A 22,949-nucleotide genomic window follows, 5' to 3' on the forward strand; every position below is an offset into this window, starting at 1 on the left:
GAGGTCAGTCCTGTAAAAATACTTTTAGCCCTGCACCTTTAATCAAAGCACACAAAACTGGCAGATACAAAAGGAAAAATAAACATTTTAGTGACATTGTGAACAACAAAATGCAAGTAGACTAAACTTAGGCCAGCCTTTCTTGCTGCTGCCTCATCCTATTCAGTTTGCCCCTTCAGGAAGAAATAAAAAATGAGAAATTCCATCTCACTCTATTTTTGTTAAATGGTATTTTATTTTATGAATGTGTACATGTTTATCAGTATTTATATGTTTACACTCATAAGGGCTATTTCCAATTTGGTGGGGTTTTGTCAGTTATTATAGTTTTAAACCTAAAACACAGTAGCCTAGATATTAGACATGGGAGAAGGCCAGCCTTTGGTAGCCTCACCCTTAGGCAGGGCCGGACTGGGAACCAAAACCGGCCATGGCAAAGTGCTCAGCCGCCCCCCCCTGCCTGGGGGTGGGGGGCGGTTGGGGTTGCAGCCGAGCTCTTTGCCAGGGCCGGTTTTTGGCTGATTTTGTTACAGGGACGATTTTGCAGCTAAGCTGCAAAAACGGCCCTGTAACAAAATAAAACCGGCCCCCACCCATGAGGCGCACCGGGGGATTGCCTGGTGCCCGCTACGGCCAGTCCGGCCCTGCCCTTAGGGCTCTGTGGCGCGTGCCTGTTAGTCTACTCATGGAAGCAACTTGTGGGTGTTGGTGCTCACCCGCCTACTTGCTAATTACTTAGATGGGGGCCCTTGATATGTTTTTCCATAGCCTAAACACCAAGCAGACAATCTTTGTTCTATGAACATTTAGGGATTTAATTTTGTTAATTTCTTCACAGTTTTTTTCCTTATTCTTTTAAATTAAACAAGCTACTGAAACTATAATCTAGTGGGGAAAAAAGTTGCGACTTTCTAGAGCTCCACTTCTGGTGTTCAGCATTCGTATTTTTACCAACAAACAGCTGGCAGTAATCGCTGTTGCAAGTGCTTAATTTGAGCGTGTGGTTTCCAGAGCTCGGCACCGGCACTGTATCATCAACACCGGCACTTTGCATGAGCAACAGTTATGGGCGCATTCATTTTCAGGGAGATTAAGTGATTTGCCCAAAATCACAGAATGTTGAGCCAGCTCTGAGACTCGAACCTGGTTCTCCAGCACAGAAGTCGACAGCTCTGGCCAATACGCCACATCCTCTCCCCACTTTCATGGCTAGTAGTCGGTTGTGTTTGTGGCTGCGCTGACAGGAGAAATAGGCTGGCGCAAACTGCCTCCTGCCGATAGCCCCAGCCATTATTTATTTATAAAATTAACCACTGGTTGTTGTGAAGCTATAGAATATTTTCTTGCTCCTCATAGGATGCAATACAAGCGGGAAATCTTGCTACCAACACATATGTCAGAACCTTTGGGGTAAATTTACAATAACTGGCGCATCCCTACATGTCAGCAGGGATGCACCAGTTATTGTGCGTCACGGCTCCGCCACCATGGATGTGTTGCATTTACAATGCGGCGCACCATGGGGCAAAAACGGACAGATGCGTGACGCATCTGTGCCGTAAAGGCGGCGCATTGCTGGAGTGGCGTCACAAGCGCGACGCAGCTCCAGCAAGGCTCTTTGGTGCCCTATCTTTACAATGCTGCGTCAACCCTTACGCCTGCTTCAAGCATGCGCATGGTTTTGATGAAGCATGGGCTCAAAAGTGACTGAGTGAAATCTTGTAGATTTCACTCAGCCACTTTTAGGAGGCGTTCCTGCGCCGGAACCCTCCCCCCCCCCCCCCAACCCCCCCTGTGCAGGAATGTCTACTTCTGGTGTGCAGGGCTTTACAACGTAATGCATCTCCCAAATGCGTCATGTTGTAAATATCCCGCAGAATGGCGCTGGTTTTGCACGGCCGTTGCGTCACAAAAGTAGGCGCAAGGGGCTTGTAAATCTGCCCCTTTGTGTCTTGCCAGTGGAGTGTGTGAAATATTTCATATGCCATTAAGAAAAGCGTATTGGTTACCAATAGTGCTGCAGGCTTAATAGCACTGGGGCCCAGGCGACTGAGCGGCCCAATGCACCACAATTACGCCTGTTTTTTATAACTAAACCAGTAAATGGGTGGAATATTTCTAGCCTGCCTCGTGGTCAATGGCATCCCTTGCTATGCACGGTGATAGTTTTAAGCTTACAGATGCAACTACTAACAAAATTATGCCTGACAGTGCCCTCTGTCAATATTGAGACATGAAACACACCCTGAGATGAGGCAAAAGCTAGAGCTCTATCCAAGCATGCTGCCTAGTCATGTACCCTCCATGATTTGCTATCTGTGCATCCTTGATATTTCCAGTAAGGCAGGGAGGCACAAGCATTCTCTAGACGTGCTTGACAAATGTCACCACCTTGAGCACTGTCAAAGTATGTGTTTAATGCTGAATTTCACACAGAGCATTGCATTCTCAGCCTAATCCACCCTCAAAAATCCATGACACCTCGTGCTGTGGCCTTGTTTCTCTGCAGGGATAGTTACTAATGGGAAATATATGGAGTAATGCGGGAAGAGTGAGTATGATAAAATAGCTGCTTATATCTCATGGGCTGATGTAGGTGCAACTGGAGTGGCACAGAGACTTATTGAGTTATATCACTGGAGACAGGGGGTTGATGGCTTGGTACAGTATTGTACTGAGAATGGTGCTGCTGATGGTGAGAAAAATTAGACACAGAAGTACCTGGAAGTAATGACAAGGCTGATTCTGGTTATCCTAGAGGGGACCCGGACGCTTTAATGAAGATCATTACACAAATGGATACACGGGCACCCGTTAAAGTATAACCGCAACCAAGGGGTAAGGCTGAAATGGAATTCAATAGAATCAAAGCGATTTGAGGAGGCCATTATTAAAGAATATCAAAGTAATTTCATGACCTGCCTAACCTTTGAGTCCCCTCAGACATACTCATTCAGTCATTTGAATCAATCTGTGTAGATGTGGCAAAAAAATTAAATAAACCAAGTAGAAAATGGGACCTGTCGGAAATTAGGTGGTTTAATGCAGAGTGCTCGAAGGCGCAATGAGAACTTAAGAAAGCCCTGCAAATGGCCCCTCGGAATATGGCTCTGATAAAGACAGCGAAACAGACCTATAAAAAAACTATTAACCGCAGGAAAAACGATTTAAGAAGAACAGCCTGGGAGGACCTAGAGAGAGCCACCGCACTCAGGGACTCAAAGAGTTTTTGGGAAATTATAAATCGCCCACTATTCTCTAATAATGCCAGGAGCATTGACTCGACTATAACAGCTGAAGCTTGGAAAGCGCATTTAAAAAAAATATTTAATCCATGGGACATATTAATAGAAGAGCAAAGGGAGGAGACAGTTATTAATCCTCTAACGGCATATGAACTAAGCTTAACACTATCCTTGAGTGAGGTTGAAGATGTGATAGCTAAGGGTACATCTCTAAAAGCCCCAGGCCCAGACGGAGTTCCCTTAGATTTGCCTAAAAGCAATCTCCAATTATGAGCGCCCCTGTAGCTCAATGTTTTTAAGGCGGTAATAGTCGGTCATATCCCATCTTCTTGGAAGGAAGCGTTGGTGGTACCAATCTTTAAAACAGGCAATAGGAATGACCCCACCTGCTTCAGGCCAATTTCCTTGATAGACTCTACGTGCAAGGTCATGGGGAGGGTGATCTTAGCCAGATTGGAATCATGGGCTAGTGCATCAGGCCTCATGGCAGATACACAATATGGTTTTAGAAAGAGGATGGGTACAAACGAGAAGTGTCTTAACCTGTCCCTGATCATGGACAAGTACATCAAGGCCAGGGGTGTTTCGATTCACCTGATATTCATGGACTTGTCCAGTACTTTTGACACTGTGAGTAGGGGAAAGCTATGGACAATGATGGGGGAGATGGGGTTTGAAGTACCACTCATCACCCTGCTACGCAGGTTGCATGAATCCACCACCGTAGCTGTTCGCTTTGGCCCAGGAGGGTAGAAGACTCAACCCATTGCCTCTACAGAGGGGGTCTGTCAAGGATGTATCCTGGCCCCCTTTTTAGGTCTCGCCTGTCGATGCGCATGCGCATCGAGCAAGGCGAGACTATAGCGAGTTATCCACACTTTATCCACACTGCAAGGAATCGTGGCGATTCCTTGCAGTGCCCGTGACTTTTAAGGTCAATGCGCATGCGCATTAAGCTTATGCGCATGCGCATTGACCTTAAAAGTCACGGGCGCGTGCATGTCCCCTCTCCGCCCCCTCCCCCGTTCCGCCCCCTCCCCTGTTCCGCCCCTTCCCCTTCCCGCCGCTCGCCATATGTTCGCTCGTTCCCTCCCACTGGCAGCCTGCGGCCACTGCTGAGAAGCTTGTTGTTTCTTTTCTTGGTCATCACTGGCAGCTTGAGTGCATTATGATTTGCACGATTTCAAGGCAGGGCTGCCATTTGAAACGTAAGTGCCCTGTATTTTAAATTGATTTCGCTGAGGTTTAAACCCTCTTTTCGGACTACTCAGTCCCGTGCCTCCCCTACTCTCCTCCCCCCTCCTCCTCTCCTCCCCTGCCTGCCTGCCGCATTTCTCCTCCCCCCTCCCCTCTCTTCCCTCCAGCTTGTTGTTTGTATAATTTAACCCGCTCCGCCCCCTCCCCTTCGTGTCGCATTTCTCCTCCCCCCTCCCCTCCGTCCGTCCGTCTTGTTTTCCTTAATTTCCACTAGCTTAAGATAGGTAGTGTGAATGAAAACAAATTGGGATGCTAGCTTTTCGGGTCTTGGCAGAAGCAGAGTGACATTGCGTCTCTTAAAGGTCTACCATAGTTCGCTATCTACATTTCGAATGAAGGATGTTCAGTTGTAAAACACGTGGCATTTTATGGTGATTTGAAGCAGAGTCCACGGACTCACCACAGCCAGCCGGGTTGCTTTGTTTGTTCCCTGCGCAGAGGAGGCGCCCTTGGTTTCAGTTTTCTGGCTGTGGTTGCATCATAGCAGGGGTCAGCCCTTAACGCTGGTAAAGCTAGAATGTGCGCAGATGTTACGGCGTTCGTTTTCAGAATTACTCTTTCTTTGATTTTCTGATGGGCCAGCACTTTGAACATAATCCTTATTTGAGCCCTTGCATTAGTGATTCCATGTCATATTAACTTCGAGCTGTCCGATGCTGGCCTCCCAGGAGCAGGATGAACACAGCACTTTTCCCCTGTAATTTGATAGGCTGGCGACAGGCGTTGCTGCGCACTGTGTTTATCCAGCATCATCGACTTCAGTTACCGAAGCAGGCTGTGGCATCTCCCTTGCCGAAGGGCCTCGATATCCATAGGCTCGACAATGCAGCTTGTTTTAGAGGCTGTTCTCACTCCGATGCCTCGTGTAGTTGTTTTCATGATATTATTAAATTGGTCATGCCTTTGAGTAGTGCGGGGTAAATATCCTCATAGATGGCCTTTCTCGCAAATTACTCTATAATGCTGCATTATTTTTTAATACACTGCCTTTTCATTAGCCTTCCACCAACAAAACATAATTTAAAAGGTAATGTTTTGCCGCATTCTACCCGATTATGTATTGTCCTTTTTATTGTTTAGCTTAGTTTCTAGTGATTTTGCACTGTCGGATGTACATATAGTTTCATTTGTTGAAACCCTCACCATAGCTCGATTTCATAGGCCTGAATATATACGTATATTACAGATTGCACATGGACTTAGCAAGAGCGCATGTTACTACTTGGCTGCGTTTAAGGTGTTATTGAGGTCAGTGTACTTTAAAAATTTGAACAGTTTCTTTAGTATTATGTCACGCATTCTTAAGCAAGTAAAGAGGTGCCTCAACTTCTGTTCCAGTGATAGTCAATGTCTTTCTGTAACAGTCTCAGCGAATGATTCTGTATTTTAATGTCCATCCTAGCATTTTAGCAGACAAAGGACATCTAATACTTTGTACTGAATTTTAAAGTCGCCGAGCTGTAATCTAAGCCACTCGTAACCCATGGTGGATATTGAATTGTAAATCCTCATTGTTGACCGACGAGAATGTACTTAATATTTGGACTTAAGATTCACGCTCTTCCAGTCAACATTCAACTGCTTTTTTGCAAAACAACCCATTGCCTCCTACCTCCAGACCAAGATCTCACTCACCCTCACCCTCACTCACCCTCACCATCACTCACCCTCACTCATCCTCACCCTCACTCATCCTCACCCTCACTCACCCTCACTCACCCTCACTCATCCTCACCCTCACTCACCCTCACTCACCCTCACTCACCCTCACTCACCCTCAACCCTTCACCTTCACTCACTCACCCTCACCCTCAACCCCTCACCCTCACTCACCCTCACTCACCCTCAACCCCTCACCCTCACTCACCCTCAACCCCTCACCCTCAACCCCTCACCCTCACTCACCCTCAACCCCTCACCCTCACTCATCCTCAATCACTCACCCTCAACCCCTCACCCTCACTCACCCTCAATCCCTCACCCTCACTCACCCTCAACCCCTCACTCACCCTCAACCCCTCAGCATCACCCTCACTCACCCTCAACCCCTCACCCTCACTCACCCTCACTCACCCTCGAACTCTCACCCTCACTCATCCTCACACTTACTCACAATAACTCAGCCTCACCCTCACTCACCCTCGACACATCACCCTCACTCACCCTCACCCTCACTCACCCTCACTCACCCTCACCCTCACTCACCCTCACCCTCACTCACCCTCACTCACCCTCACCCTCACTCACCCTCAACGCCTCGCCTTCAACTCCTCACCTTCAACACCTCACCCTCAACACCTCACTCACACTCACTATCAATCATCCGCACTCACCTTCAACGCCTCCCCTTCAAATGCACACCCTCACTCATCCTCACTCATCCTCAACACCTCACCCTCACCCTCATCCACCCTCAACACCTCACCCTAACTCACAATAACACTCTCACCCTCACTCACTCTCACTAACACTCACCCTCAACACCTCACTCACCCTCAACACCTCACTCACCCTCAACACCTCACTCACACTCAACTCCTCACTCACCCCCACCCTCACTCACCCTCAACACCTCACCCTCACACAGTGCAATAGGTCTCGCAGGATTTTTACTTAAAGATTTTACATTTGCTTATTGCTTTTTTGATTTGTAAATCTTTTGCATTGCCTACAAAAAATAAAATGCAAAAGATTTAAAACAAAAAAGATATAAACAATTCTAAAAGCACTAACTCTAATGCTGCGAGACCTATTGCATTTCTAATGCTTGTTATTTCTTGTATACACTAACGGCCTCGAATCATTCCTGATCAAACAGAAATTGGATTTTCCAAGAATAGATGGTAAATTGGTCCCCCTGTTATCATATGCCGATGATACGGTATTAATGACTTTAATGGCTAACAGTTTACAAAAAGCCCTGACTGTTTTTACTGATTGCATGCTAGCATTGGATTTTATAGTACATTTTAATAAATCCTTTGTGATGGTCTGTGGTCCGAAAAAAGAAAAAAAAATCACTGTGAAAGGAAAGACTAACGAAAAGGTGCCCAATTTTACTTATGTAGGTAACGTTTTTAATAATAAACTGAAGTGGGATGACCTGGTCTTGACAAGGGTCCAACAGACCAGTAGAATTATAGAGGGGCTGTTTCGTTTCACTTGTAAATTGCGACACAAGCTGGTAGCTGAAATAATAACCCTATACAAGTTAATGTTTATCAGTGGCTACCTATGGAGCCGGTGTATGGGGTTATCATAAGAGTCACCAGATTCAGGTTTTAGAGAACAAATTTTAAAAAGATTACTAATGATCCCTAGTAGCTCCTCAACATCATTTTGTCATTCATAGGTGGGCCTGGAATATGTGAAAGATAGTATAAATCTGGCTCCACTGATCCTATGGGCGTAAATCTAGTCTTCAGAAGACCTGACTTTCTCTAGGAGTGTTCTTAAGGAGTGTATGAACATGGATAATGCAATGTCACTCCCTTGGCTACGTTATATTAAGGATACCTTCTATAAAATTGGTCTAGACAATTATTATAACAACCCGGATACCATTCAACCTAATACGAAAATGATTATTAAAAATGCATACCGTATTGAATTAAGCATGTCTAATCAGGACCAGGGCATGTTGGATGGTGGGGTGTTAAGACACCAGCAATTTTATCTGTCTTTTACCTTACATGTACAATCACGATTTGTTTTTACTAGATTTCGGTTGGGCACTCTGCACTTTTTATTGTCCTATCCTAAACAGGCTGGCTGGTGTGAGAGACTAGTCCCATGCCCTTGTAACAATCAGACCAAACAGAGCACAATGCATCTCATGTTGTTTTGCTCATTATATGCAGACCCAAGAGCCCGCTTTATTAAGCCTGTACTGAAAACTGTTCGGCCCTGTTCCTATCAGGAAGTCTTTGACTATTTGAGGTCATTGTCTACAGCTGTAATCTCAAGTGCAGTGCTTATTTTTTTTATCGAATTGCATTCTTAATCAGAAAACGTTATGAATTGTGAAAAGGAATGCACATTTTTTTAGGTATTTATTGGAACTAGTCAAATGTATAAACTATGGGGAGGAGTATGATGATTTTAAAAGTCCATAACATTTTTATTGCTACACCAAAATATATGGAAGGGAATATGTGGAAACCTTTTTAAATGTTAACTGTTTTTATTATGTTTATATGCAAACTTTTATGATCCAAATAATCGAATAAATTTATTTAAACTGAACTGGATACACGGGCAGGGAGGATGAAGGCACAACACAGTAGCTATAAGAATAGTGGTCAGAGCTGATTGTGATACTGGGGCAAGTTGTGTATAAAGAGAGACATAAACAAAAAAGGGGGGAGAAGGAGGTTAAACCAGACCAGGTCGGCCTCCAGTCTGTGTACGAAATACAGGAACCCTATGTCAAGGGTCCAGAGACCTGGTAGGTGTTTGTATGGTCACTGCTTACTAAGTCAGTGTGTACCAAAAATGTGTAAGAAAGAAAAATTTCTTTCTAGAGTCCCCTCACTCACCGGGGTTGCCCCACGGTGACATGCTTCATCATTGGGGCCATCCCAGTTCTCTACGAAAAGGGGCGTGCTGCGACAAGGCGACTACGCTGGAGCACTGGTTTTGTGAGATGACTATGTGTGGTGCAAGTGTGGTGATGGTGGAGTGGGTGTGGAATTAAAAATACCGTGCTAGTGGGCCTCAACAATTTATTTTGCTCCTAGTGTGGTATAAAAAATTAAAAAGGGGTAACACTGTATTCCAACTTTTACTGAGCTAGATCAGTGTCAAGGTCAACATGTTTCAAGCTCCCCCAAGCTTTTCTTCAGGACCATACAGGGTCCAGCCCTGTATTGCCACTCCTGTTTTCAAATGAAAAAGTGTTGCTAAAAACTACTTATTTACAATGAACGCTGTTGTTAATAAAACATGCGTGTTGTTGTACATACGTTTTGTATTTCACTTCGATTTCTGTAAAATAGAATAACAGTTGTTAAATGATGGACAACCCCTTCCAAGAAGGGGAACAACTCACATGCATCTCACTCCAACTAGGGCGTGAGTGTGCCCTTGGCATCATAATGATGCGTGCTGGTTTTCAAACCGGTGTAGAAAAATAAATCACTGTGAATAAAGTGGTTTAGTGGTTTCACACACAAAACATATAGACTTAATGTGACTATTGACAAGACACACAACACATACACACGAAATAATATGGCAGATGGTTATATTTACATAAAAGAGTGTATGATTACACCCCATGGTCTTAGGCAAGGGCAGGAACGCCTCGTGGAAACATTGCTGAAAAAGGATTATCAAGGTTTAGAGTTAGAAGGCTCCTTTCCTGTTTGCCCGTTTAAAATTGCCGGTTTCCTTGCAATCTAGCGTAGTTCATACACTTACTTCCTATCGGCAGACCCGCTCAGTACTACCTGGTGCTTCCTCACCCGACCGCATACTGATCTGAACCCGGGCTCGCGGTGTATTTAGAACGCGCGAGCTTCCGGGTTGCCGGGACAACCTCTGTTAAGCTAGAGCGCTCACTTGGGGCGGCCATCTTGGTGGGATGTGATCGCGCTCGGCGCGAGTGTTAGCTAAAAGTAGGGATTACTACCGAATGTTGCTGGGTTTAGGGATAAGAAGTATTTTAGAGTGATACTGTGAACTAGGGCATTTTTATACACTAATTTAGAACACAAGTTTTTTTCTCGGGTGGGTGAAGTTCTTTAGAATGATTAGGCTTATTCTTGAAAAAACGGGTAATTTAGCATTTGATAGATAGGAGGGCTAGTACCTATCTTTGCTGGGAAGGCTGTGCTGGGTCTTTTGATATTGTGGAAAAAGGTATTCATGGTGATAGGGTTTGTTTTTTGGGGGGGAGTATTACCATGATATTTATTCAGTTGTGGTTCATACCATCCCAAGTCAATTCATTAGAAAATTGGTCTATGGGCGAAAGGCTCCCCATGGGATTTCATCATTAAGTCCTTGGGTGTCCGTATGTAGACGAAACACCCATCTTTGTTCTTTTTCATGGAGGATTCGTTCCTGATTGTCTTTGTTTTTCACTGTTTCTATGACCACCAAGGGTGGTCATAGGAACGAATCCTCCATGAAAAAGAACAAAGATGGGTGTTTCGTCTACATACGGACACCCAAGGACTTAATGATGAAATCCCATGGGGAGCCTTTCGCCCATAGACCAATTTTCTAATGAATTGACTTGGGATGGTATGAACCACAACTGAATAAATATCATGGTAATACTCCCCCCCAAAAAACAAACCCTATCACCATGAATACCTTTTTCCACAATATCAAAAGACCCAGCACAGCCTTCCCAGCAAAGATAGGTACTAGCCCTCCTATCTATCAAATGCTAAAATACCTGTTTTTTCAAGAATAAGCCTAATCATTCTAAAGAACTTCACCCACCCGAGAAAAAAACTTGTGTTCTAAATTAGTGTATAAAAATGCCCTAGTTCACAGTATCACTCTAAAATACTTCTTATCCCTAAACCCAGCAACATTCGGTAGTAATCCCTACTTTTAGCTAACACTCGCGCCGAGCGCGATCACATCCCACCAAGATGGCCGCCCCAAGTGAGCGCTCTAGCTTAACAGAGGTTGTCCCGGCAACCCGGAAGCTCGTGCGTTCTAAATACACCGCGAGCCCGGGTTCAGATCAGTATGCGGTCGGGTGAGGAAGCACCAGGTAGTACCGAGCGGGTCTGCCGATAGGAAGTAAGTGTATGAACTACGCTAGATTGCAAGGAAACCGGCAATTTTAAACGGGCAAACAGGAAAGGAGCCTTCTAACTCTAAACCTTGATAATCCTTTTTCAGCAATGTTTCCACGAGGCGTTCCTGCCCTTGCCTAAGACCATGGGGTGTAATCATACACTCTTTTATGTAAATATAACCATCTGCCATATTATTTCGTGTGTATGTGTTGTGTGTCTTGTCAATAGTCACATTAAGTCTATATGTTTTGTGTGTGAAACCACTAAACCACTTTATTCACAGTGATTTATTTTTCTACACCGGTTTGAAAACCAGCACGCATCATTATGATGCCAAGGGCACACTCACGCCCTAGTTGGAGTGAGATGCATGTGAGTTGTTCCCCTTCTTGGAAGGGGTTGTCCATCATTTAACAACTGTTATTCTATTTTACAGAAATCGAAGTGAAATACAAAACGTATGTACAACAACACGCATGTTTTATTAACAACAGCGTTCATTGTAAATAAGTAGTTTTTAGCAACACTTTTTCATTTGAAAACAGGAGTGGCAATACAGGGCTGGACCCTGTATGGTCCTGAAGAAAAGCTTGGGGGAGCTTGAAACATGTTGACCTTGACACTGATCTAGCTCAGTAAAAGTTGGAATACAGTGTTACCCCTTTTTAATTTTTTATACCACACTAGGAGCAAAATAAATTGTTGAGGCCCACTAGCACGGTATTTTTAATTCCACACCCACTCCACCATCACCACACTTGCACCACACATAGTCATCTCACAAAACCAGTGCTCCAGCGTAGTCGCCTTGTCGCAGCACGCCCCTTTTCGTAGAGAACTGGGATGGCCCCAATGATGAAGCATGTCACCGTGGGGCAACCCCGGTGATTGAGGGGACTCTAGAAAGAAATGTTTCTTTCTTACACATTTTTGGTACACACTGACTTAGTAAGCAGTGACCATACAAACACCTACCAGGTCTCTGGACCCTTGACATAGGGTTCCTGTATTTCGTAAAGAGAGACATAATCCTTTAGGAATATTCCTCCCATTGGGCTGTTGCATATCACAAGGCTATTTTCTATGTTGTCCTATCCTAACATATGGTAGTACAAGAATACAAGTTCCATTGTCAATTGTCTTTTTTCATCTATCGCTTATTTCTCTTTCTTGGTTCAGGTTGGTCGATGATCGCTGTGTGGTCGAACCTGCGGCTGGAGACCTGGACAACCCACCCAAGAAATTCAGAGGTGAGATTTCCATAATACAACGACTTTCTTGATGCAATTTTTGACTTGGAAAATCTTGCCGGAAATTGAAATTAGATGCTCCTAACAGGGGAGTGTCTTTATAACCAGAACTATCATCTTCTGTTTTTTCCCTATAAACGTGTTGGGTGCATTACAACCCACCAGGCTTTACACACTTGTAACACAGCTTCAAAGTGCATAACGTACATTTTGGGAATATATTTCCAATAGACCGAGTGCAGTTCATTCACACTGAATTATAAAGAGTTAGCTCCCAAGTTCTCGTTGAGCAATACACAGTTGAAGAACCACTTCCACTAAAACAATAGGTGTGTGACAGTAGATGGCATGAATTCTCAAATTTTGAAATGCGTCTTTTCCTTTGAATAGTCTATTGGCCTATTCTTTGGTGTCTTGATTTGTTCTGGTTCTACCAGTTTCCTGGTGTCTATCCTACTCCAACATTTGAATTTTTCTGGATTTTGCCATAACCCCTTTACCTTACCCTGGCATCCTCTATTTGAACTGCTTTTACTTTGTCTGTATGCTCTTTAGACTGCTAGGTTCTATATGTTCCTATAAACCTCCCTTGCTTGCCTGTTCATGCAAGGAGGAGGCAGTGGAGTAGCATTTGTTTCCCACACTATGGAGAATGTGTGACTTCGTGACTCTTTAAAAATACTGTGAAGACACGTCCAAACACCATGGCTGTTAGCACCATGGCACAATGAGGAACACTACCTGTGGTGCGGTTTGGTATTTCTGTGTGTGTGTGTGTGTACATCACCATTTATAATTTCTGTAAAGAATGTCCTGGGCCCCAACTAGAGTTCATATCATATTGCTAAAGGATATTTAGCATGAAAATAAATAGTGCAAAAGAGATTGAGTTGCGAATTGAAGAAAAACAATTTAAAAGCAGATCATAGAGCTGTAAAGAAAAGGGGAAGGACATAGGAACAAGTAACATTTGGTGTCAAAGAGGTTTGGGGTCACCTCACTCAGCACCTTTTCCTTAGGAAGAGAAAACGAGAAACGAGCTAAATTGGGTTCAAACGTTATTGAAATTGTTGAACACTGAGTGAAGCACCTTTCCTGACTCTGCAAAAGTTTACGAGTTACCTTTAAGCAACTAATTCCTGTTTCCACTCATTTAATGATGTACACAATTATCCATGTGGTGTTACAATAACTCAATGTGCACAATGGAGAAATGTTTTTGTCAGCAGCAGGAAACAAAAACCCGAAACCCTTACATGTAAATCTAAGAGGGTTGGCAGAATGTTTCCTCCTACGTTGCAAAGGTGATCCTTTTCATTCACTATTCATGCAGGGTGCCCTTCCTGCACCTAAACAATCACACCTGCAACACAGGCACCCTTGCACCATGGCGCAAGGGGGTCTGCATTGGCGCACAGCTGCTGTTTGTGGACCGGCGCAGGGGAGAAAGACAGGAATGTGGCATATTCCTACCCTTTTATTTTGACGCGCGGCTGCCCAGCAGGAAGGCGTGTTAAGCTGCAGTGCATCAAAATAATAAATTAGGTCCTTGGTCTCTAACCTCCGAAATTCAGTAATATCAATCTTTCTGAGGCAACCAAGTTAAAAATCTGGATAGTATAGAAAGTGCAATATGCAGTGAATGACTGTGCCTGAAAGGATTGCAGGGAGCTCCAATGGAAGTCTTTTTTTGATGTATTTTTGCAGCTTTATACAGCATGATCTCGATCCGTAGGTAAATTATGTTACCCAAGGATACAATCATTTCTTGGGAGGCATGGGTAGATTAACCAATTTGCCCAGAATCACAGGATGTTGAGCCAAAGCCAAGACTCGAACCTGGCTCCCCAGTTCCAAAGTCAGCAGCTCTGACTGTTACACCACATATTACAGAAGTTGACGAAATTGAATAAAACTCCCTTTTTCTGGGTCTTCAGTTGAGTGTTCTAATGCGACCATAGTACAGGAGTGCCCCTCCTGAGTTGACCGAAGATGGAAGGAACTGCAAAATCCTTTAAGTTCTGGAGAACTTCCTGAATCTGGAGGAGAGGCCAGACATGAATGTTCCTCCTCCTCCCTAGGGCAAGAATCGTGGAGGCAATAACAGTGACACTGGTGGATTCTGCTCCTCATTCATTCAACACATCCACAGAAAAGGAAAGGATTTCCTGTTTCCACCAACTCAAAATCCAGGCTCCAGAAGACCATTGGATCCCTTTAACGTTAAACCACTCTACTCATTCCCATTGCCGAAGAATCACTGATTTGCAGTAAAGGGGGTGGCTTGGAGGTTGATTTGCTTGACATTGCCACTGGAGTGAGACATCCACCCTCCTACGCATGTAAGTGCCCGGTGAAGTCTGCAGGTAACTCAGATGAAGGTGCTCAGTCTGTTGTCTTGATCTGAGGGTAAGATCCTGAACCTTTGGACGGGGAGGCCTGAAGCCCCTGGCAGCAGCAATGCGATTGAGGACAGTTCTTTAAACTCCATTGATGAATGTGATGGCTGGCTCGGGAATGATAAAAATGGTAGTATCCTGTTCTAGCCTTCAGCCTTTCCCGCAGTTTATTTAGATCCACTTACTGATTCATTTATAAAAGTTAATGTTCTTCATACTTCTTTTTATTTGTTTCTACAAATCATAAAATCATTAAAGTCCCTTCGGAATCTTTTCATAAAATCCCTGAGAGGCACTGTGCTCAATCTGAATTCAGTCACATAATAATATTCAACATTGTGTTTCAGCACTTGAGTGATTGTATTCCACTTTCTAAAATAAAGACTGCAAGTTGTTCCCTTTGTGAGTGCCCCACACTTGGCATGTACAGTTGGGAGGAGGGAGAAGAAGGGCATCTTTATAAACGGAGCATGCAGCTTGACAGTTTTTGTGTGGCTTTTCAAGAGTTATGGAGCCTTTAGTCATTTACGCAGATACTCAGTGATCAAAGCTTTTTATAGCACAGATTTAAAAAAACAGTATGTTGTAATGGCACTGAAAACGTCTATATTTTTTATCTCACACCCTCGAAACAACTTTTCTCACTTTTCTTTCACCTATAAAAGTTCTCTAATTGGTTGTTCCCTGCCAGTAACGTTTCATGGCAGAAATTGCTCTATGGTCTCGAAGTTTGCTCTTTTTATTGTACAGTGCTCTTTGTATGGAATATATGCATTTGTTTCTCCATCCGTTTTATGTTTGTGGCTCCTCTAAATTCTTCCACCCTTCGTCTTCGTCATGCTTCCAGTGCTCTTTGTTTCTTCATCCCATACACTTAAAGAATGAGGTCCCAGGCCTGAACTCGTTGCTGGAGATTAGGCCAATCCTGAAAGCCCTTCGTCACCTGAATGGCTAACATGCCTGTCTTTTGTACTAGAATCTGCAGTGATTGCTGGGGGTGGGGGTGCGCGTGGTGCATGACAAAGATGTTCCGAGCACATCACAATGGTAGGTAGAGATTCCTTTGGTGCTGCGAGCAAGCTGCAGTAATCATTAGCTGCTATGACTGGGGCCATTAAAGTCCAGAGCATGCTGCTGCTTGTCGTTCTATTTTAGCTACTGAATGAGAAGAACCACACACACAGCAGGCGCGTATTTTATGGATTAGAGATGGGAAACATCGCAATTAGACATATTACAAATCAACGAAAAGTTAAATGGGCCCTTCTGGATATTGGTCAGTGCACTGGCCAGCCATCTTGGAATGCTGTGCTTCCAGTTGATGGTGTTTGGAAATGACCTGGGGGAGCAAGGCACACCCTTGTTTTTATTAAAAACGTGCTTTTGTCATTTAGAATCTAAAACACTAGTTTGGATTGGAGTAACCTCGGGAATCTTTCCCTGCTCAGTCTACTAAAGTTCAAAAGAGCAGCTGTAATTCTTTCCTGTACAATGGAAGTTATTAATATTGTAGTGTATCCAACGTAAATGCCACTGCAAACAAATACTTAATGTTATAAAGTTAGCTAAGGGTTTCATGATATACTCTCACTTCCCTGCCCGTGTTTAAGGGTTTGGGAATGATGCAAAAGTACCGACCCTCTAACCAATGGGAAACAATGGGTGATCTAGTTTGACCAGGCAAGATGGCTGCCGAGTAGAAGCCTCCCGAGGAGCCTCCAGAGGAGCTCCATGTTTTGGATTACCTTTTAGGTAGATATCCCTGCAAAAACCACCTCACCGGCCCCCACCCGCCTACATTTCAGACCGGACTACACACGCTCCCTCAACCAATGCGACTCAAATGGATTGTGGCGGCCTACTTACCCAGATTGTCCTCAGCTGCTGCACTAATCAACACCAGCGCCTCTTGGACTATGTCGGGGTTCCGAGGCTCATCTTCACCGGGGCATATCTGCTGCTGGAGGTTTCGATCACTTCCATGGTGAGCCTTGGTTGACGGTGTCAGTCCCTCTATCTCCTCTGCCTGCCTCCTGCTGAGCATGATCTCCTGGCGCCGGAGGTCCCACGATGCATAGCCGCCATCTGACAGGGCTCTCCCTGGGAGCTAGCGGAATCGCTGACTGGCCTGTGCCCGCTGCTGTTGTTCCACATCCCAGCAAGCCTGCCTGAAGCCAGGCGGTGAACGACGAATCAATGCTTTTGGCTCCCACACTCATTTGCGGGAATATCGCTCATGCCCATTTGCTATCCTTCACTTTTGGGTCTCAACGGGTCTGATCTTGCAAATGCGCCCACCAGACACGACCTCTCCTGCTTCGGGGCAAAGGGTGTAGACCTCCCGATAGGTTGCACCGGGACACTCCCTGCGCGGACGGACGGCACAAATCTCACAAAAGGTAATCTCACAATCTTACAATCTCGCAAATACGCCCACCAGATGCGACCCCTCCTGCTGCGGCGCATAGGGTGGAGACATCCCGATAGGTGACACCGAGACGCTGGCTGCACGGACTGATGGCGCGGCGGGTTCGCTAGTTGCACATTGACTTTGGGCCCTCAGGATGAGTGTTGCTCCTCATGCCGACTTGACTCATTCGGCTGGGCTACGTGGAGGGGAGCTTGCCTGCCTTATAGCTCCATCTTCTCATGTGCTACAGAGGCATGGCTGTCTGAGTCGCTACAGTCCTCCTCCGGCCCTGTTTGTGATGGGCGACTGGTCGGTCCTGGTGCGTTTTAAAGCCTGGTGATCAGGCAGCTCTTGAACCACCCTGTAACTATCTTTGCGGCTGTCTGGTAACCCGGACCTGTTTCTGGGGACGCTGAACTGGACAAAGGTCCTAAAACTTAAGCAACATTTGGATAGGTTGGTCGAAATTCGGTGCCCATTTTGTCCTCCTTCCTCAATCCTGGAATCGAACCTCCCTGTTCCTGTTGCTCCACTAAGTGCGGAAAGAGAAAAAGGACTCTCTCCACCCCACTCCTATGGTGGCCATCTTGAAAGGGAATCAGTCATGAGGTTTAGCTATTTTAACATGCACCTCATTACGGTTATTCTAGTCTAAAGTCCTTTTGTCCTTGAACTTCATTAGCTATTCACCCCGCCCTCTTCCATGCTAATTACCTGTCCCCCTTATACGAGTCTGTATTGTTAAATGAAACTCCAAACTTTACTTAGTGGAGCTGTCATAACCAGCCCACATCCCCTTGGTTGCATAATATTTTGAATTCCATGGTATTCATACTCTACCTTGGTGACTAAGTTGGTACCCTCCTTACTTTAGAAAGAGTCTTTTTTTGGCCAAATGACTATCCTATAATTGTTTAACATGAAAAGCTGCTGGATACTACTAATCTAATGCGCTATCTGCAACCAAACATGCCTACCGCTATTCATAACATTATGCTCATCCTCACTGATTTACCTTATTTTGCTATTTTATTTTTGGATTGTCTGTGTTGTTCATAATTAATTCTGAATAGTTGCTAGTTGTTATTCATCTTTGCTCTAAGTGCACTCATAATGGTCTACCTCATTTTGTTTTCCTTGGTTTTAATTTTTCGCAATGTTATATAGCCTACCATTGAAGAAGACGCACAGCTGCACTCAGTACTTTTGTCTCCTTCTACTCTACTGATCTGTTTATTATAAGTGTTTCACTAATCTGTTTATTAATATTGTTCCCCTCTGTTTCATTCTTCCCCCTTCCTTTTCCCTATCTCACTCTATTGTTCTATCTCCCAACTAGTTCTACTTTTCCATACTCCCCTATCTCATGATATTGACCCGGTCCATTGTCTCTACTCCTGGACTCCCCCCCTTCTCCCATCTTCCTTCCGCCCCTAAAGCCTACCACTTGAGCCACCACATCGCACGGCCACCGCCCTTACCTGGGGACTTTTCCTTTCTCTGACTCCCCCCGCACCCCTTTTTTATTCCATCTCCCATCTCTGCCTCACCCCAATCTCCCTCCCGCACATCTCCCCCTCGCCCCCTGACCACTCCAGTTGAACAACCATGCCTCCCTCAACCATACTCTTGCAACACTGGACTCACCGATCACTAGACATGGCCCTAACTCTTGATCCATCCTTTACCCCCCAACCTTTCCAAAAATTGCAAGAAAAACTTTAAACACAAACTTCTAATATGCTACCAATAAACCTTATTTATTGACAACTACATAACCCTAACCTCCATCATAAAAACGAACTACATCTTCTACTCCAAGCGCCCCTCTAAATGGAAAAGTATCTTCCTCCACCACCTTCCGATCACAAATTCCTGCAAATTCCCATACAGTTTGAAACTATCCACCACTCCGTCCCCCAATTTTCTTGGCGAAATCGACATCTCTATTTTCAAATCAGGAAATATCCTTATACAAGCCTCCGAAAACCACCTCACAATCTTTGAACACCACTTCAGCACCTTATCCCATTACCTACTACCTACACTTACCTCTAACCTTTCAGCCTCCCAATCGCAGGATGCCCTTTTGTCCTCTCCCTCCTCGACCCCAACCCAACCTCTCCCTGACTCATCAACCATCAATGAAATCCCCGATTCCCAGATGTATTTTCCCCCTGCCTCGTTAGCATCTCCCACATCTCCCCCTCCTCCTGACATTCCTACAACTCCCTCAGCCACCCAAACCCACCCTCCTCCTCTTGCACCCCTTCTCCCCGATCCCCTAACGGCTCCACTGATAACCCCAACCTCCTTCTCTCCTAGTAACCTTCTCCCCCATAACCAAATTAACAGCCCTCATCACCCCCTCCACCCTTTTCTTCTCATGACACCCAGTTGACCCCTGAGAATTCCCTCTCACACCCTTCAATTCCACCTCTAACTTGCAACCTAAACACCCCCCACTTCCCCTGATCTGGTTTCCCACCCTGTCCACACCCTAGACCTCCCTCCACGACCAATATGGAACATACCTCTCTCCCCGACCTCCTAGCCCCCTTCCCTATCTCGCTTCTTATCCAATCACTCAATATAGAACTCAACCTCTCAACCCTCTTGTTAGAACTTTCTTCTCTCAGAAATGACTTCAACTTCCTCTCCTTTAGGGACCCCTCCAATCATCCCTATCTCTTGGTTTCCGGACAAACTAATACCACACTCCCTAACCAAGGGAATATTTCCCCTTGCAGCAATTCTCCACCTAAACCGCCTTGCAGTAATTGTTTACTCAGTCCACCCTTCTCCCCGAGCCATCCTCCCTCCTCCGACCTCCTTGACCTCAATACATCCCACACCTTTATCGCCTCGACTACGAACTCCCTTTCACCTCATACCTCATTCATCTATCCCTGGGATCCTGGGGACAAGTAGGATCCCTTCCTCCCCAGTCTCGCCCAGACCCCCTCAACAACTCACCACTATCCATTCCTGTTCCCCCACAAAAAAGACCCTAAACCCCTCAACTGCATGCTGGTTAACTGCCGATTGGCAGCCTGTCATGCAACATAAATTGCGGAAACTATCCTTAGTGAAGCCATTAGTATCGCCTTTCTTACGGAAATCTCACTCAATGCCCACTCGTCATCAATCCTTGGCCTGCTCTCTCCCCCTGGTTACTCCATCCTCAGAAAAGACAGGCTTAACAAAATCGGAGGGGGTCTTGCCATAATCTATAAAGAAGAACTTCAACTCTTACCTATCCAGCACTCCGACAATACTAATTTTGAATACCTTGGTGCTGAACTTATAGTTCAGGGTTTCCCCCTATTCCTCTACATAACATCTGTCATCCCCCTGGTGACCCTCTTTCCTTTGTGGAGGAATTGTCTGATCTTCTTATCCAATCCTCGATTTCCAATTCTAGAAACCTCTTCCTCGGAGCCTTTATCTCCACTGGAGCAAAAATGACGATCCCTTGGTTAGTCTCATCAATGACTTACTCAATATCAGTGACTTGAAACAACACTGCCATTTTCGAACACACTCCAAAGGTGCCACTCTTGACGCTATCATCACTAGCAAAGAACTGGCTTCTCTTTCCCACATCGTCCCCATTGACTGGTCCGACCACCACCTCATCCTCTTCATGATCACCAGCTTTGTGCCCCCCCATCCAAAACAGCCATCAAACTTAAGAAATTGACCAGAAATCTTTACCTTATACCTCCGGGTGAACTGGAGACTAAGATTGAAGCACATCAATGGCTTATTCCTCTCTCCCAAAGTGCTAATGACCTTACTGGACACTACAACAAATCCATTGTTGAAGTCCTTGACCAAAATGCCCCAGCCAAATTAAAACTGCAAAAACGTAACCCCTCTAAGTCCTCGTTCAACACTGACCTCAACAAGGAGAGACGCGCTCTTAGACTGACTGAAAGCACGTGGAGGCAACACCCTTCCCCCTCAAATCTTGTCCTCCTCAGAGCCGCAAGGGCCAACTACAAAAAACACATCTTTAATGAAAAGGCTACCATCTTCCGTTCACAACTCGACTGGGCAAGAAACCAACCCAGGGAATTATTTAGCATTGTCAAAAACCAAACTGCTTCAGCCCCCCCCAAACTAATGGCTACGGTCGAGAGATGTGAAGAAATTGCTAGCTTTTTCTCGGATAAAAACGATAAGATTGATCAATCCTTCGTCTTAACTCCCCTCCTGCATAGCTTACCACTCCTCCTTGACATTCCCCCTAAGTCTCCATCCACACCTACCCTTCCCCCAGACTCTTCCTAACTCGCCCCCGTTGTCACCCCTTCTGAACCTTACCACACTAGCCCCCAGCTAAAAAACAATGCATCCTGGAATAACTTTTGCCCAGTTTCAGAACGGGAAGTCCTCAACATCATCACTAAGCTTAAACTATCCTCGCATACCAGAGATCCCCTCTCTGCCTATCTTGTTCAAGACCTGAAACACATTATCGCCCCATATTGGACCACTATCATCAACTCCTCCCTAGCCAGCAGTAGTGTCCTTGCTTCCCTCCAACTAGGACAAATGACCCTCACCATCAAAAATGCTACAGCTGACCCTAATGACTTAAATAATCTGTGCCCTATTTCTAACCTTCTCTTCCTATCTAAGGCCGTGGAAAAATGTGCCCTGCTCCAGTTGGACAAACACATCGACTCATTCAACCTCTTGGACGCAACAGTCAGGCTTTCGAAAGGGCTGCAGCACTGAAACTGCCATGCTCAACATTATCGATGACATCCACCACTCACTAGACAAGGGTGAATCATCCCTTCTCGTTCTTCTTGTCCTCTCTGCTGCTTTCGATACTGTTAACCACACTGTCTTACTCAATATTCTCAAAAGCCGTTTTGGCTTCAATGGTGCTGTTCTCAAATGGTTCACCTCCTTTTTCCAACACAGAACCCAACAAATTAAAGTCAGCGATTGCCTTTCTGAACCTTTGCCGGTCTCCTTGGGTGTCCCGCAGGGCTCTATTCTCTCTCCCACTCTCTTCATGGAATCCCTCACCCTCATTCTTAAGCAAGCGAACATCAGTTACCACCTCTATGCTGATGACACCCAACTTTACTGTAAGATCAAATCCCATGCGGACGTTCTACACCCCAATGATGCCTTGACTAAGATTCAATTTTGGTTCCATCACAACCACCTCAAACTCAACCCTAAAAAAACAGAAATCATGCTATTCTCTCCTAAGAACAACTCGCTCCGTATTCAACACTGGATCTCTGACATCAAAGCTCTCAACTGTTCTCTTTCCATCTCTAACTCAGTTAAATCCCTCGGCATCAGCATTGACCAGAGCCTCAGTCTTACTTCCCACATAAAAAATTCGGCCAAAGGTGCTCTCTTCACACTCCTTCCTCTCAAGAAAATGAAACCTTTCATTCCTGCTGATGAATTTAAATCAGTGGTGCAATCACTGGTCCTGTCTAGACTCGACTATGGTTATGCCATTCTATCTGGAACTCCGAAAGTCCACCTAGCCCCTATCAAATCCGTACTTAACTTTGCTGCCAGGCTTATTACCGACTGTAAGCGGTTTGATCACATCTCCCCCATTCTCAAAGACCTTAAGTGGCTTCCTA

At 45.1% G+C, this 22,949-nt stretch overlaps 1 protein-coding gene across 1 annotated transcript in view; it reads left to right on the forward strand.

Annotated features, from left to right (window-relative positions):
- ITPR3 (inositol 1,4,5-trisphosphate receptor type 3) overlaps window positions 1-22,949 on the forward strand; it is a 588,642-nt gene that overhangs the window by 195,426 nt on the left and 370,267 nt on the right. The window contains exon 2 of the mRNA XM_086923190.1: window positions 12,443-12,513. Within this exon, the coding sequence (XP_086779316.1) occupies window positions 12,443-12,513 (71 nt within the window). The remainder of the gene's footprint in view (window positions 1-12,442; window positions 12,514-22,949) is intronic.

Source organism: Lissotriton vulgaris, chromosome 5 (assembly GCF_964263255.1).
Source record: "Lissotriton vulgaris chromosome 5, aLisVul1.2, whole genome shotgun sequence".
Classification (NCBI taxonomy): Eukaryota; Metazoa; Chordata; class Amphibia; order Caudata; family Salamandridae; genus Lissotriton; species Lissotriton vulgaris.